At 35.2% G+C, this 13,745-nt stretch overlaps 1 protein-coding gene across 2 annotated transcripts in view; it reads left to right on the top strand.

Moving 5' to 3' along the window:
* Nek4 (NIMA related kinase 4) overlaps positions 1-13,745 on the top strand; it is a 28,053-nt gene that overhangs the window by 2,173 nt on the left and 12,135 nt on the right. For both annotated transcript variants that reach the window (XM_026388576.2, XM_026388575.2), the window contains exons 2-7: positions 130-396; positions 1,564-1,761; positions 1,957-2,064; positions 3,912-4,066; positions 7,003-7,144; positions 10,091-10,498. In XM_026388576.2, the coding sequence (XP_026244361.2) occupies positions 130-396; positions 1,564-1,761; positions 1,957-2,064; positions 3,912-4,066; positions 7,003-7,144; positions 10,091-10,498 (1,278 nt within the window). The remainder of the gene's footprint in view (positions 1-129; positions 397-1,563; positions 1,762-1,956; positions 2,065-3,911; positions 4,067-7,002; positions 7,145-10,090; positions 10,499-13,745) is intronic.

Below are 13,745 nucleotides of genomic sequence, written 5' to 3'. Positions count from 1 at the left end.
TTAGTGGGTTATCTGACTGGTTCCAGAAGGTTGGTTTTGAGGACATTTTTGAAAGCTCTTAGACACTTTAGAACCTACAAAACTGTATGTTTACATGCATATTGTAAAAATATGTGTTTTCATTGTTAGTATGTCATCAAAAAACTGAACCTCCGAAATGCCTCCAGCCGAGAACGTCGAGCTGCTGAACAGGAAGCTCAGCTCTTGTCTCAGCTGAAGCACCCCAACATTGTCACCTACAAAGAGTCATGGGAGGGAGGAGATGGCCTGCTCTACATTGTCATGGGCTTCTGTGAAGGAGGTGATCTGTACCGGAAGCTCAAGGAGCAAAAAGGGCAACTTCTGCCTGAAAGTCAGGTGGTAGAATGGTTTGTACAGATTGCCATGGCTTTGCAGGTACTGTTTATACTCATAACATCCCACTTGCTCCAAGGTGGCAGGAAGATGATGTCTATTTTAAGAAAAAATTTCCCCAATGAACAAAACATTTTTTGGAGAATGTATGTATAAAGTGGACCCTGTCCCTCTTACTGTAACATTGGAATGTTTCTGAGTGAGTGATATCTATATTATAGTAGACACAGATTCCATGTCTAATTGCAGGGGGCAGAGAGTTCATTCTTTTTTCATTTAATATTCATAACAAGGTCAATTTTAAGGAGCCTAAGTCAGCTGGGCATGGTGGCGCACGTCTGTAATCCCAGTGACTCTGGAGACTGAGGAAGGAGGATTGTAAGTTCAAAGCCAACCTCAGCAACTTAGCAAGGCCCTAAGCAACTCTGTGAGGTTGCCCTAAGCAACCCTTTCTCTAATTAATTAAAAAAAAAAAAAAAAGGGCTGGATGTGGCTCAGTGGTTAAGTGTCCCTGGGTTCAATCCCTAATACAAAAAAAAAAAAAAAAAAAGGACCCTGAATCAACAAAGAGCAAAGAAGGATCATGTTTGTCAGTAGCTGGTAAGCTGTGTCATGCTGAAAGGTGGCTTTTCTAATTAATATTCCTAAACAGTGGGAGTTTGGGTTTTTATCCTGCTGTGGCAGTGGAGGTAGAAATGCACAAGTTTCTGTTTAATATACACATACTCCAGAGTGAGACTGTTTGTGAACTGCCAATCTGGAACTGGGCAGAATTGTCCAGAATTACTTGCCTTTGTTGTTTAAGTTTTAAGATATTCTCTAAATACAGATGATCTTGTAATATTTGAAAACATTATGCCCAGGATTTCCTGAGTCTGAGAGGAATGCACACCTGACTTTGTGTAAGTTTCCTACCTTCGGTGGTAGTTTGTAGGCATATTTTAAAACTGGATCCAGGTAATATTAAAATGGTGTGATTGTCAAGGTACCAGGAAACAATTTTGGAAGGTTAAGGGCCAGTTAATGCATATAACTTATAATATTTTTACTCTGAAGGTTGTATTTTATTTAGAGATTATAAAACATTAATGTTTTGGTAGATAGGTAATGAAGGATCTTTAACTCCTGCAATTACTGATGATATTTAAAAAGGAATAAATAAATAAATCAGCATGTTTATATAAAATGAGATTCGATTTCTCTTCTCAGTATTTACATGAAAAACACATCCTTCATCGAGATCTGAAAACTCAAAACGTCTTTCTCACAAGAACAAACATCATCAAAGTGGGTGACCTAGGAATTGCTCGAGTGTTAGAAAACCACTGTGACATGGCAAGCACCCTCATTGGCACACCCTATTATATGAGCCCTGAATTGTTCTCAAACAGACCCTACAACTATAAGGTAAGATTGGCTATACATGTTTTCACCTGGTCTCTGGGCGAGTATTCATTTTAGAACCCATCAGAACAGTTAAATCAGAATTATCTGTGTGTTGATTAAAGGGCAATATCTTTTTTTTTTTTTTTTTTTTAAACAGGGAAAAGTGAAAATAAGGTCTTCTAGCATTTAATCACTCACTTTTTTTTTTTTCCCTAGTCTGATGTTTGGGCTTTGGGATGCTGTGTCTATGAAATGGCCACCCTGAAACATGCTTTCAATGCAAAAGACATGAATTCTTTAGTTTATCGGATTATTGAAGGAAAGGTAAAAAGCTAATCTAGAATTAATTAAGCAAGGTTTATGTAATGCAGATTTGTAAATAACTACTGGTAAAATCTTGGATGATTTTGGTTAGTTAATGAGTAGTCATTGATACTGGGTGAATAATTAAGAAGGGAAGCTGCATGTGTTGGGGCATGCCTGTAATCGCAGCTGCTTGGAGGCTGAGGCAGGAGGGTCTCAAGTTCAAAGCTAGCCTCAGCAACTTGGCAAGATCTTGTTTCAAAAGAAGTGGTGGGGGGGTGGGGGGGCGTGTAGTCTAGTGATAAAGCACCCTTGGATTCAGTCCCCAGTATTGGCTGGGATAAAGGGAAGGTGGGTTCCTTCTATGTAAGACTGAACTTAAAAAGAAAGAATTCTTATTTTTTTTTTGTATCTGTGTGGTCCAGGGGCTTGAAGCCAGGGACGCTCTACCATTGAGCTATATCCCAGTCCCTTTTTGTTTTTCATTTTGAAATAGGGTCTCACCAAGTTGCCCAAACTGGCCTTGAACTTGTCTTATTGTCATAGCCTCCTAAGAAACTGAAATTACAGGTGTATACTTCTGTGCCTGGCTTTGATAATTTCTTATATTAATTTGTAGAGGCGGCTTAATGGGAGCTAGGGATATAGCTCAGTTGGTAGAGTGCTTGCCTTGCATGCACAAGGCCCTGGGTTCAATCCCCAACATGATGACAAAAAAAAAAAAAAAAAGAGAGAGATGGCTTAATGGCTAAAAAGAATCTACTTTTTGAAAATCTTTCTCTGTAGCCACAGGATGTGCTGGTGCTCTGAGAGGCTGTTGGCATCATCTCCTGAGCAGCTGATGGTTGAGTGAGTCTATTTACAATGAGTCTACTCTGTTTGAACTTGTTCCATTCAAAATCATCACAATCACTAATGTGGTTAGAAACTGCAGAAAGCATTTTAGAACTAGGAATTGAACCCAGGGATGCTTTACTATTGAGCTACATCCCTAGTCCTTTTGATTTTTTCTTTTGAGACAGAGTTTCACTAAGTTGCTGAGGCTGGCCTTGAGCTTGTAATCCTCCTGCTTTAGCCTCTTCAGTTGTTGGGATTACAGACATGTGCCATTGCACTAACTTTGTATGTTATGAGGGTAGTTGCCCTTTGTAGTGTCAAGAGTCTGCTCACCATTAAATTTTAAGATTCCAGATCACCTACTAATTTTAGTATTATCCCAAGACTCATTTAATTTTTTAATTTGAAAAATATTAAAAAAACACAAACAAAAATTAAAATTTTTCTATATTCTACTACTTAAAAAATCCAAAAGAAAGGAGTGAAATTCCTTTTGTTTTTGTTTCTCTCCCCTAGCTTTTCTCTGCCTTTAGACAGACATGACTCAGTATATATACACATACAGATACTTAAAAAAAGAAACTGAAATGGAATCAGGCTGTATTCCATGGTTCACAACTTCCTTTTTTTGGGTTAATGCATAAGAGACATCTTTTCTGGTCAATACTTGTCTTATATTTTTTAAGCAGCTGCCTAGTAGTCTATAGGAAGAATGTACCATACTTTATTCCACAGGTTCAATATGGAGGGGAATTTGTTTTTATTTGTTGAACAACACTGCATTGAACACCCTGGTATATAAATCTTTCTTTCTTTTCTTTTTTTTTGGTGCTGGGGATTGAACCCAGAGCTTCATGCATGCCAGGCGAGTGCTCTACCACTGAGCCACATTCCCAGCTCTAGGCTGGTTTATTTTCTACTTCAGTGGATGTATGGATGTAAAAATTAAGTAAATATTGGGAAACTTCTATTATCTTTTATTTAATTCATAAGATCACTAGTTATAATTGCATTATTATTTTTCTTTGTAGCTGCCACCAATGCCAAGAGTTTATAGCCCAGAGCTGGCAGAACTGATAAGAACAATGCTGAGCAAAAGACCTGAAGAAAGACCCTCTGTGAGGAGCATCCTGAGGCAGCCTTATATAAAACGCCAAATCTCTGTGTTTTTGGAGGCCACGAAGGCGTAAGATACTTCCTTTGTAAATAGCTGGGCTAGATAGATGGAATAAATAGATGGTAGCTTCTATAATTTTCATATGCAATAATTTATGGTGAGTGTTTTTTAGACATGAAGTAAAATTGCATTATTAGACTATGCAGAGAGGCAAAATTTTCCCCTCTTTGGATTTTTGGCTTGGGCCCAAGAAACTGATGTAAGACAAATTAACAAGAAAAAAGTACACACTTATTTAATAACACTTACACGACACTGGAGCTTTCAAAAAGAAATGAAGACCTCAAAGAGTGGTAAAACCTAAATGCAAAATTCTGGGTTGAATAGGAGAGACAATTGTGGAAAAATAATCGAACTGGAGAGGCCAAAGGAGGCTAAGAATTACTTTAATGAGTTATATTTGTATAGAATTCTCAGTCTCAACTTTCCATTCAGGATAAGAACTTAACTTTCCTTCTTCTTCTTCTTCTTCTTCTTCTTCTTCTTCTTCTTCTTCTTCTTCTTCTTCTTCTTCTTCTTCTTTTTTTTTTTGGTGGTACTGGGGATTGAACCTAGGGCCTTGTGCATGTAAAGCAAGCACTCTACCAACTGAGTTATATCCACAGCCCTTAACTCTCCTTCTGATACTGAGAAGACAACTTCCATTAGGGTTTTTTCTCTTGCTTTCAGGAAGAAAAAGAAAGATGAGCACATCCTTCTTGCATTTGCGGTTTAAGTGCTGTTAGGTCAAAGTAATCCTTCTGCCAAAGTGGCATATTTTGGGATGGCATATTCTGGCACCTTTGAAATACATGTGGAAATTTGCCTAATTGCTAAAATCATAAATCTAGGGAACTATTTAGAGTACTACTATTATATTAGTTATTATGTAAGAGGATAGTTGTATACATATAAAAATAGTGTTCAAATGCCTGAGGATTTGTGAAATTTCTCCCTTTTTTTGTGGTACTGGGGATTGAACCCAGGGCTGTTTTACCACCGAGTTACAATCCCCAGCCCTTTTTATTTTTATTTTAAGACAAATTCTTGTTAAGTTGTATAGGGCTTTACTAAGTTGCTAAGGCTGACCTTGAACTTGCTGTCCTCTTGCCTACATTCTTCTGAGTTGCTGGGATTATAAGCATGCACAAATGTGCCTGGTTCATAGGGTTTCTTTTTTTATTCATAAAACTTTTGTAGAAAATAATTTCTTTTTTAAAAATATATATGTAGGGCTGGGGATGTGGCTCAAGCGGTAGCGCGCTCATCTGGCATGCGTGCGGCCCGGGTTCGATCCTCAGCACCACATACCAACAAAGATGTTGTGTCCACCGAGAACTAAAAAATAAATATTAAAAAAAAAATTCTCTCTCTCTCTTTCTCTCTTTCCCTCTCTCACTCTCTCATTTAAAAAAATATATATGTGTATATATTTTTAGTTGTAGATCGATACAATATCTTTATTTATTTATTTATTTATTTTATATGGTGCTGAGGATCGAACCTAGTGCCTCATGCATGCAAGGCAGGCGCTCAACCACTGAACTACAACCCCAGCCCAAGAGTTTCTTTTTTTGACTTACAGGTTCTACCTTCACCAAACAGGTGTTTAGGGCTGAACAAGATTGTCACTCTTTTGGCTTCTCTTTTTGTGGTGACAAATTAAATTTGAAAGGAGAAAGGCAATACTGGAGAGGCCAGGGAATAAAGAAGGACCATCTTTTTATTCATATTGTGTATAATTTCCAACCAGACAGATCTTTGGCCTTTTCTTCTGATAGAGGGAGGACATCTTTCAAATGGAGTTTTATCTTTTACTTTCACGAAGACAAAGGAGGGTCAGAGCACCTTTCTCATACCTGCTGTTCTTTAAGTGCCATTAGCTCAAAATAATGTTTTTGATCTCTGTCCTCTGCTGTGATCTCCATGTTCTGATCATGGAGATCATGTCCTGACATCCGTAGTTTCCTTGAATTCTCCAGAGGTTTACCCCAGATGTAGAAACAACACACTAAAACAGCCAGGGCATGACTTTGCTGTATAATATTTTTCTGCAAGTCAGGAAATGTATACCAATCATTTCTACTCTCAAATTTAGCAAAGCAGTTATGGTATTATTGCTAATGTGAAACTTGGAAGATGAAACTTACCTTGTTTCTTCTGAATGTGAGGAACTTTCTAGTAGAATTTTTATCATAGAATAACTTTGGATTTATTGAGAAGTTGCAAAGATAGTATAAAGAGTTCCTGTATACCCTTCACCTGATTTCTTCTATCATTTACACCTTATGTTTCCATAGTACATTTATCAAAACTAAGAAACCAGCCAAGGTACAATTACTCTTGATTAATCTCCAGATTTGATTTTGCTTTTGCTATTTTTTTCTCTAAATGTCCCTTTTTCTGTTCTAGAATTCAGGCCAGGATACCATGGGATATAGTTTTAAAATTTTTGTTTAAAAATATAAGTTTTATTTATTTATTTATTTATTTTTTGTGGTGCTGAGGATCAAACCCGGTGCCTCGCATATGCTAGGGGAGCATTCTACCATTGAGCCACAACCTCAGCCCTTAAAAAAACTTTTTTTCAGTAGTAGATGAACACAGTACCTTTATTTATTTATTTATTTTTATGTGGTTCTGAGGATGTAACCCAGTAATTCACGCATGCTAGGTGAGTGTTCTACCACTGAGCCATAACCCCAGTCCTACTAATGTATATTTAATACTCATTCTCCTTAGTCTTCTTGGGTCAGTAATAGCTTTTCACTTTTTTTTTTTTTAATAATCTTGATTGTTTTGAAGACTACTGGTCAGGTGTTTTGTAAATGCCTTCTAGATTTTTAGAAGACTGTTTTCTATAAATGGTGCTTAAGGAAGTATAACGTATATACGTCTTCATATATACATAAAAACTCTCAATCTTCACCATATTGATAATAACCCTTCTTTTTTTCTTTACAAAGAAAAACTTCCAAAAATAACATCAAAAATGGTGATTCTAAATCCAAGCGTGTTGCTACTGTGGTTTCCAGAAAGGCAGGATCAAATCTTGAAGCAATCCATCACCAACAATATTCTGCTGAGGATTCTAAGACAAATATAATGGTATGTTTCTTTTTAAAGAATAATGTTTTAGAAACTATTTAAAAGTAGGTTATCTTCTGGGCATAGTAACACACATTTGTAAAATCCCAGGGACTTAGGAGGCTGAGGAAGGAAGATCACAAATTTGAGGCTAACCTGGAGAACTCAGTGAGACCCTGTTTCGAAAGAGAAAAAATAAAATGGACTGAGGTGGTAGCTTAGACATAGAGTGCTTCCGGGTTCAATCCTCAGTACTGAAAGGAAAAAAAAAACCAACAAATTATTTTGTTGGGAAATGATTATGCTTTACTAGAGATTCTGTTGAGCTTTAATTAAGCCTGTATTATAAAGAAAAAATACTGGTGAGGTGATTATTTTAGCTCACTTTATTCACAGTGGGCTGTTGAACTGTTCATGAAGTCAGGGCTGTAAAAATTTTTTAGATTTCTTTGAGATGAAGTTTGCATAAGATAAAATCAACCATTTTATTTTAAATATTAATTTTTTAGTTGTAGTTAAACATAATATCTTTTTATTTTTTTTCATTTGGTTGTGAGAATCGAACCTAGGGCCTTGCATGTGCTAGTAGAGCAGATGCTCTACTGCTGAGCCACAACCCCAGCCCTAAAATCAACCATTTTAAAGTGAACAATTATGTGAATTTAGTGCATTCACAATGTTGTACAACCATCACCTCTTATCTGGTTCCAGAACATTTCATTAGCACAAAGGAAATCCTTTACAGCAGTCACTCCCATTTCTCTCTCCCATCCAGCTCCTGGCAATCACCAGTGTGTTTTCTTTTTTTTATGTTACTGTATTTTTTTATTTCTTTATTTTATTTATTTATTTTTATATGGTTCTGAGGATTGAACCTAGTGTCTCATATGTGCTAGGCAAGTGTTCTATCACTGAGCTACAACTGCAGACCCACATCAGTGTGTTTCTGTCTCTATGGATTTACCTAGCCTAATTATTTCATATAAATGGAATCATATAATGTGTGACCTTTCATGTCTGGCTTCTTTGACTTAGTGTGTTTTTATAGTTCATTCATGTGGCATTTATATTGGTTTATATGTCTGTCAGTTTCAGTTTTACAGCATTGATTATTATAGCTTTGTAATAAGTTTCTAAATTAGGAAATGTGGGTCATCTAGCTATGTTCTTCTTTTTCAGGATTGTTTTGGTTATTTAGGATCCCTTAGGATTCCCAATGAATTCTCTAGCAGGTTTTTTTCATATTTCTTACAGCAGTGTTTTATAATTTTCTTTGTACAAGTCTTTCACATCCTTGGTTATGTTAATTCCTCTATTTTATCATTTTTTGGTGTGTATGGAACTGAATATTGAAACCATGGGTACTGAACCACTGAGCTATGTCCCCAGCCCTTTTTGTTTTTTATTTTGACTCAGGTTCTAAGTTGCTCAGGCTGACCTTGAACTTGGAATCTTCCGGCCTTAGCCTCCTGAGTAGCTGGGATTATAGGAGTACATCACCAAGCTTGGCTATTTAATTCTTTTTGATGCTATTATAAATGAAATTATTTTTATAATTTTCTTTTCAGATTGTTCATTGTTAGTGTATAGAAATACAACTGATTTTTATTTATTGATTTTTGTCTCCTGCTACTTTACTAAATTCATTTGTTAGTTCCAACAGTTTTTTTGTGGAGTCTTTAGGGTTTTCTACATTTAAGATCATATCATCTTGGGCTGGGGCTGTAGTTCAGTCACAGAGCACTTGCCTAGTGCATGTGAAGCATTGGGTTCTATCCTTAGCCCACATAAAAATAAGACAAATAAAATAAAGGCATACTGTTTACCTACAACAATAACAAAATTTTTTAAAAATCATATCATCTGTGAAGAGGAATCATTTTACTTCTTGCTTTTCAATTCCAATGCCTCTTCTTTCTTTCTTTCTTTCTTTTTTTTTTCTCAATTGCTCTAGCTACAATTTCCAGTATTGTGTTAAATAGAAGTAGAGAGAGTGAGCATGTTTGCCTTGTTCCTAATCTTACAGGAAAAGCTTTCAGAATTTTGTCATTAAGTATAATGTTCAGTATAGGCTTTCTACATATGGCTTTTATTATGTTAAGATTGTTTTCTTCTGTTCCAAGTGTGCCATTTTTTTCCATGAAAGGGTGTTGAATTTTGTCAAATGCATTTTCTGCATCAATTGAGATGGTCATGTAGTTTTTCCCCCTTCATTCTGTTCATGTGGTGTATTATATTGATGATTTTGATATGAGTAATCTTTGCATTCCAGGAGTAAGTCCCACTTGAGTACATTGTAACTTTTTTTTTTTTTTTTTTTTGGTCACAGCAGTATTTTAATCATTTTAAATCATGCAGTTCAGTGCCTTCAATTACATTCACAATGTCTTATAGCCACTGCCATTATCTCCAAAACCTTTTTATCATTCCAAACAGAAAATTTACCTGTTAAGCAGTAACTCCCTGTTCTTCCATCCCCAGGCCCTGGTGACCTCTCATCTACTCTGTCTTTATTGAATTTGCCTATTTTAGATATTTTATATAAATAGAACCAGCATATAATATTTGTCTTTTTGTGTCTGGCTTTTTCACTTGATGTATTTTCAGGTTCATCTGTGTTAGAATTCCCTCCCTTTTAAATACTAAATAATATTCCATTGTATGTATATGCCACATTATGGTCATCCATTCATCCACTGATTGACATTTGGGTTGTTTCCATCTTTTGGCTAAATTTTGAATAGTGCTGCTAGAAACATTGGTTCACACATACCTATTGAATCCCTGCTTTCAGTTCTTTGGAGTATGTATATAGGAATGAAATTGCTAGTATGGTAATTCTATGGCAATTCAAATGGTATTTCTATGTTTAACTTTTTGAGGAATGTGTTGTTCAATTTTGAGTTAATTTTTATATTTGGTGTGTCCAGGAGTTCTTTAATAATTTGAAAACATCTTTTTGCTCAGAGTGAAGATAAATGTTTGTCCCAGGAGAAACCAATCGTTATTGGTCCCTTGAAACCACCTGCTAGTCTGAAAGGCCACACTGACAAATTGGATATGAGCAGTACTGTAGAGTCACAAGCCACAATCAGTAGGGTAAATATTGACATCTTACCTGCAGAAAGAAGAGACTCCATGAATGATGGCCTAATTCAGAAGAATCAACAAAGACACTTAGATGACTCTAGTGAGCACAAAGATAAATGCAGTATTTCTCAAGTGAAGGAGGAGAGTCTGCAGGATAATTCTAAGTCTAGTGCTCATCCTGAAAGCCTGATTCTCACATTGTCCTCTGATAGTGGCAGTGCGGATAGGAGTGGAGCAGTGAAGCTGTTGCAGCCTCTAAACAAAGACCCAAAGCCAAAGGACCATGTGAGTAATATACACTAGGAGTCCCTTTCAGAAAGAAGACTGGGAAGTGTGGTTACAATAGTTGGGTATACTCTAATTGTCAGGAAAATCAGTTATTTTGTATTCCAGTTTAAACTTAGAGGGATATCTTCATCACCTGCCAAAAACAAAACAAAACAAAACAAAACAAAAAACCACACACACAAAAAACAAAAAAACACTATTCCCAACACCAATACCCAATACCCAAGCAGCAGTCACTCTCCATTCTTCCTTGTCTCCATCCTCTGGCAACATTTGTCCCTATGAATTTGCCTATTCTGGGCATTCCTTAGAATTATATACATTTATAGCCTTTCATGTCTGGCTTCTTTTACTTTAGCAAAATGTTTTCAAGGTTTATCCATGAAAAGCTTGTAGCATGTACCAGTCTTCTTTTTATTGCCAAATAAATTCCCCTGTATGTATCTATGATATTTTATGTGACTGTTCATCAGTTGATGAATGTTTGAATTGTTTACACTTTTTGGCTATTATGGATAATGCTGGTGTGAACATTGATGTACATTTTTTTATGTGTTTTCAGTTCTGTTGGATGTAAACCTAGGAATGGAATTACTGCTGGGTCATATACTGACTCTAACTTCTTGAGGAATTATAAAATTGATTTCCAAAGCAATTTTATAATTTTACTTCTCAGCAGCAGTGTGAGGGAGTTCCATTTTCTCTACATCCTTTCCACGCTTCTTGTCCATTTTGATTCCAACCATTCTTCTGGGTGTGTAGCAGTGTCTTACTGTGGTTTTGATTTGCATCTCCTTAATGATTGATGATGTTGAATATCTTTTCCTATGTTTATTGGCCATTTATGTACTTCCTTTGGAGAAATAATCTATTCAGATCCTCTGCCAATTTTTTTTAAGAGAGAGAGAATTTTTTAATAATTATTTTTTTTAGTTTTTGGTGGACATAATATCTTTATTTTATTTTTATGTGGTGCTGAGGATCGAACCCAGCGCCCTGCGCATGCCATGCGAGTGCGCTACCACTTGAGTCACATCCCTAGCCCCCTCTGCCAATTTTTAATTGGTTTATTTGGAAGAGTTCTTTATCTTCTAGATACCAATCCTTATCAGATAAAAGACTTAAAAATATTGTTTCCTCTTCTTTGGATTGTCTTTTCACTTTCTTGATGGCATTCTTTGAAGCACAGAAGTTTTTAATTTTCATGACATTCAATTTTGTCCATGATTTCCTATGTTATTTGTGCTTTTGGTGTCATAAAGATGTACTCTTATGTTTTCTCCAAAAAGTATGCTTTTTTTAAAAAAAATATTTTTTTAGTTGTAAATGGACGAAATATCTTTATTTTTATTTGTTTATTTTTATGTGGTGCTGGGGATCGAACCCAGGGCCTCCACCATGCGAGGCAAGCACTCTACCACTGAGCTACAACCCAGCCCCAGAAAGTATACTTTTAAGTCTTAATTTAGGTCTGTGATCCATATTGAGTTCATTCATGTGTATAAAATGAGGAAGGGATTCAACTTCATTTTTTTTATTTGAAGACATTCAGTTGTCCCAACACCATTTGATGAAAAGATTATTCTTTCCCCATTGAATTGTCTTGGCACCCTTGTTGAAAATCAATAGATTATAAATTGGAAGGGTTTATTTCTAGACCTCAATTCTGTTTCATTGATCTGTCTATCTATATAATATATCTTAATTATTATAGCTTTGTAGTAAGTATTGAAATTGCAAAGTGGGTGTCTTCCATATTATTCTTATGTTTAAAAATTGTTTTGGCTATTTTGGATTCTCTGCATTTCTTTATGAATTTTAAGACTATCTTGACAAATTCTGCAAAACTTGCTGGGTTTTTGGTACTTTGAATCTGAAGATCATTTGCAGAGCATTGCTATTTTAATGTGCCTTTCACTCCATGAATATGATATATCATCCATTTATTTAGGGCTTCTGTAATTATTTTTCAGTGATGTTTCTTGTTTTCAGTATCTTCCAACTTATTTTGTTACATTTATTTCTAAGTATTTTATCCTTTGTGATGCTATTGTAAGTTGAATTATTTTCATACTTTAGTTTTTGGATTGTTCATTGCTAGTATGTAGAATTTATCTACATATTCTACAATCTTGCTTAACTTGTTGATTGGTTTTATTTTCGTACTGGAAATTGAAACCAGGGGTGCTTTACCAGTGAGCTACATCCAGTCCTTTTTATTTTTATTTTTTTAGACAGAATCTCATTAAGTTGCTGAGGCTGGCCTTGGACTTGCAGTCTTCCTGCCTTAGCCTTCTGAGCTGCTAGGGTTACTTGCTTGTGCCACCAACCCAGCTTGTTTATTGGTTCTAATATATATTTTTTTAATTGGACTCCTTTGGGTTTTTTGAAAATAATGTCTTGTGATCTGCAAATAGAGATATAGTTTCACTTCTTGACAATTGGAATTCCTTTTATTTTATTTTCTTGCTTAATTGCCCTGCCTAAAACTTCTAATGCGTGTGGATTTGAGTGGTGAAAGTCAGTATTCTTTTCTTGTTCCTAATCAAATCTGTTTCTTATACCAAGTTTTTAGAGCAGGTTTTTTTATTGCTTTGATAAAATTTCATGTCCGGTATTTCCCCTATTGTTTTGTTGTTTTTTCTTCTTCATAAAAGTGGGATAATTTTTTCATGGATTTGATGGAGAAGCACATTGAGTCATTTATTCCTTTTATTCTTGGACATATATGAGTTTTATTTAGAATACTCTATACTTAATCACCAATAAAGAAATCAATCTTTTTCTCTTTCTTTCTTCAAAATTGGTTCATTTTTTGCTTATCACCCTGGTCTCTTTGTTCAACTAATTATTATATAGTAATGTAAAATTAACTACATTTATTTTATGTTTAATATTGGTATACTCTTGAAAGAATTTATAAATCACCCATAATTTTGTGTTTGCCAGGGGTCTAAAAATGTTGTTTTAATGATAATGGCCTAAAATAATAATGGTCTAAAATGTATTACCAGAGTAGGCTTTTGGTAAAAATGTGTCGGTAGAATTATATTCAATTACTAGTGTCCATCTTGAAAACAAAGATATTCTGATAGTTTAAAAAATTTTAAATAAATACAAGAATATGTTTTATTTAAATATATAGTAGAGTCTAAAATCAGCTATCTAGATCAAATATTAAGTCATTTGGTGATCATTATAACTTTAATTTATCATTATGTGCCACTGGTAGCTCTCATTTTTT

Source organism: Urocitellus parryii, chromosome 3 (genome assembly GCF_045843805.1).
Source record: "Urocitellus parryii isolate mUroPar1 chromosome 3, mUroPar1.hap1, whole genome shotgun sequence".
Taxonomy (NCBI): domain Eukaryota; kingdom Metazoa; phylum Chordata; class Mammalia; order Rodentia; family Sciuridae; genus Urocitellus; species Urocitellus parryii.
This window is presented reverse-complemented; position numbering and strand designations above follow the sequence as displayed.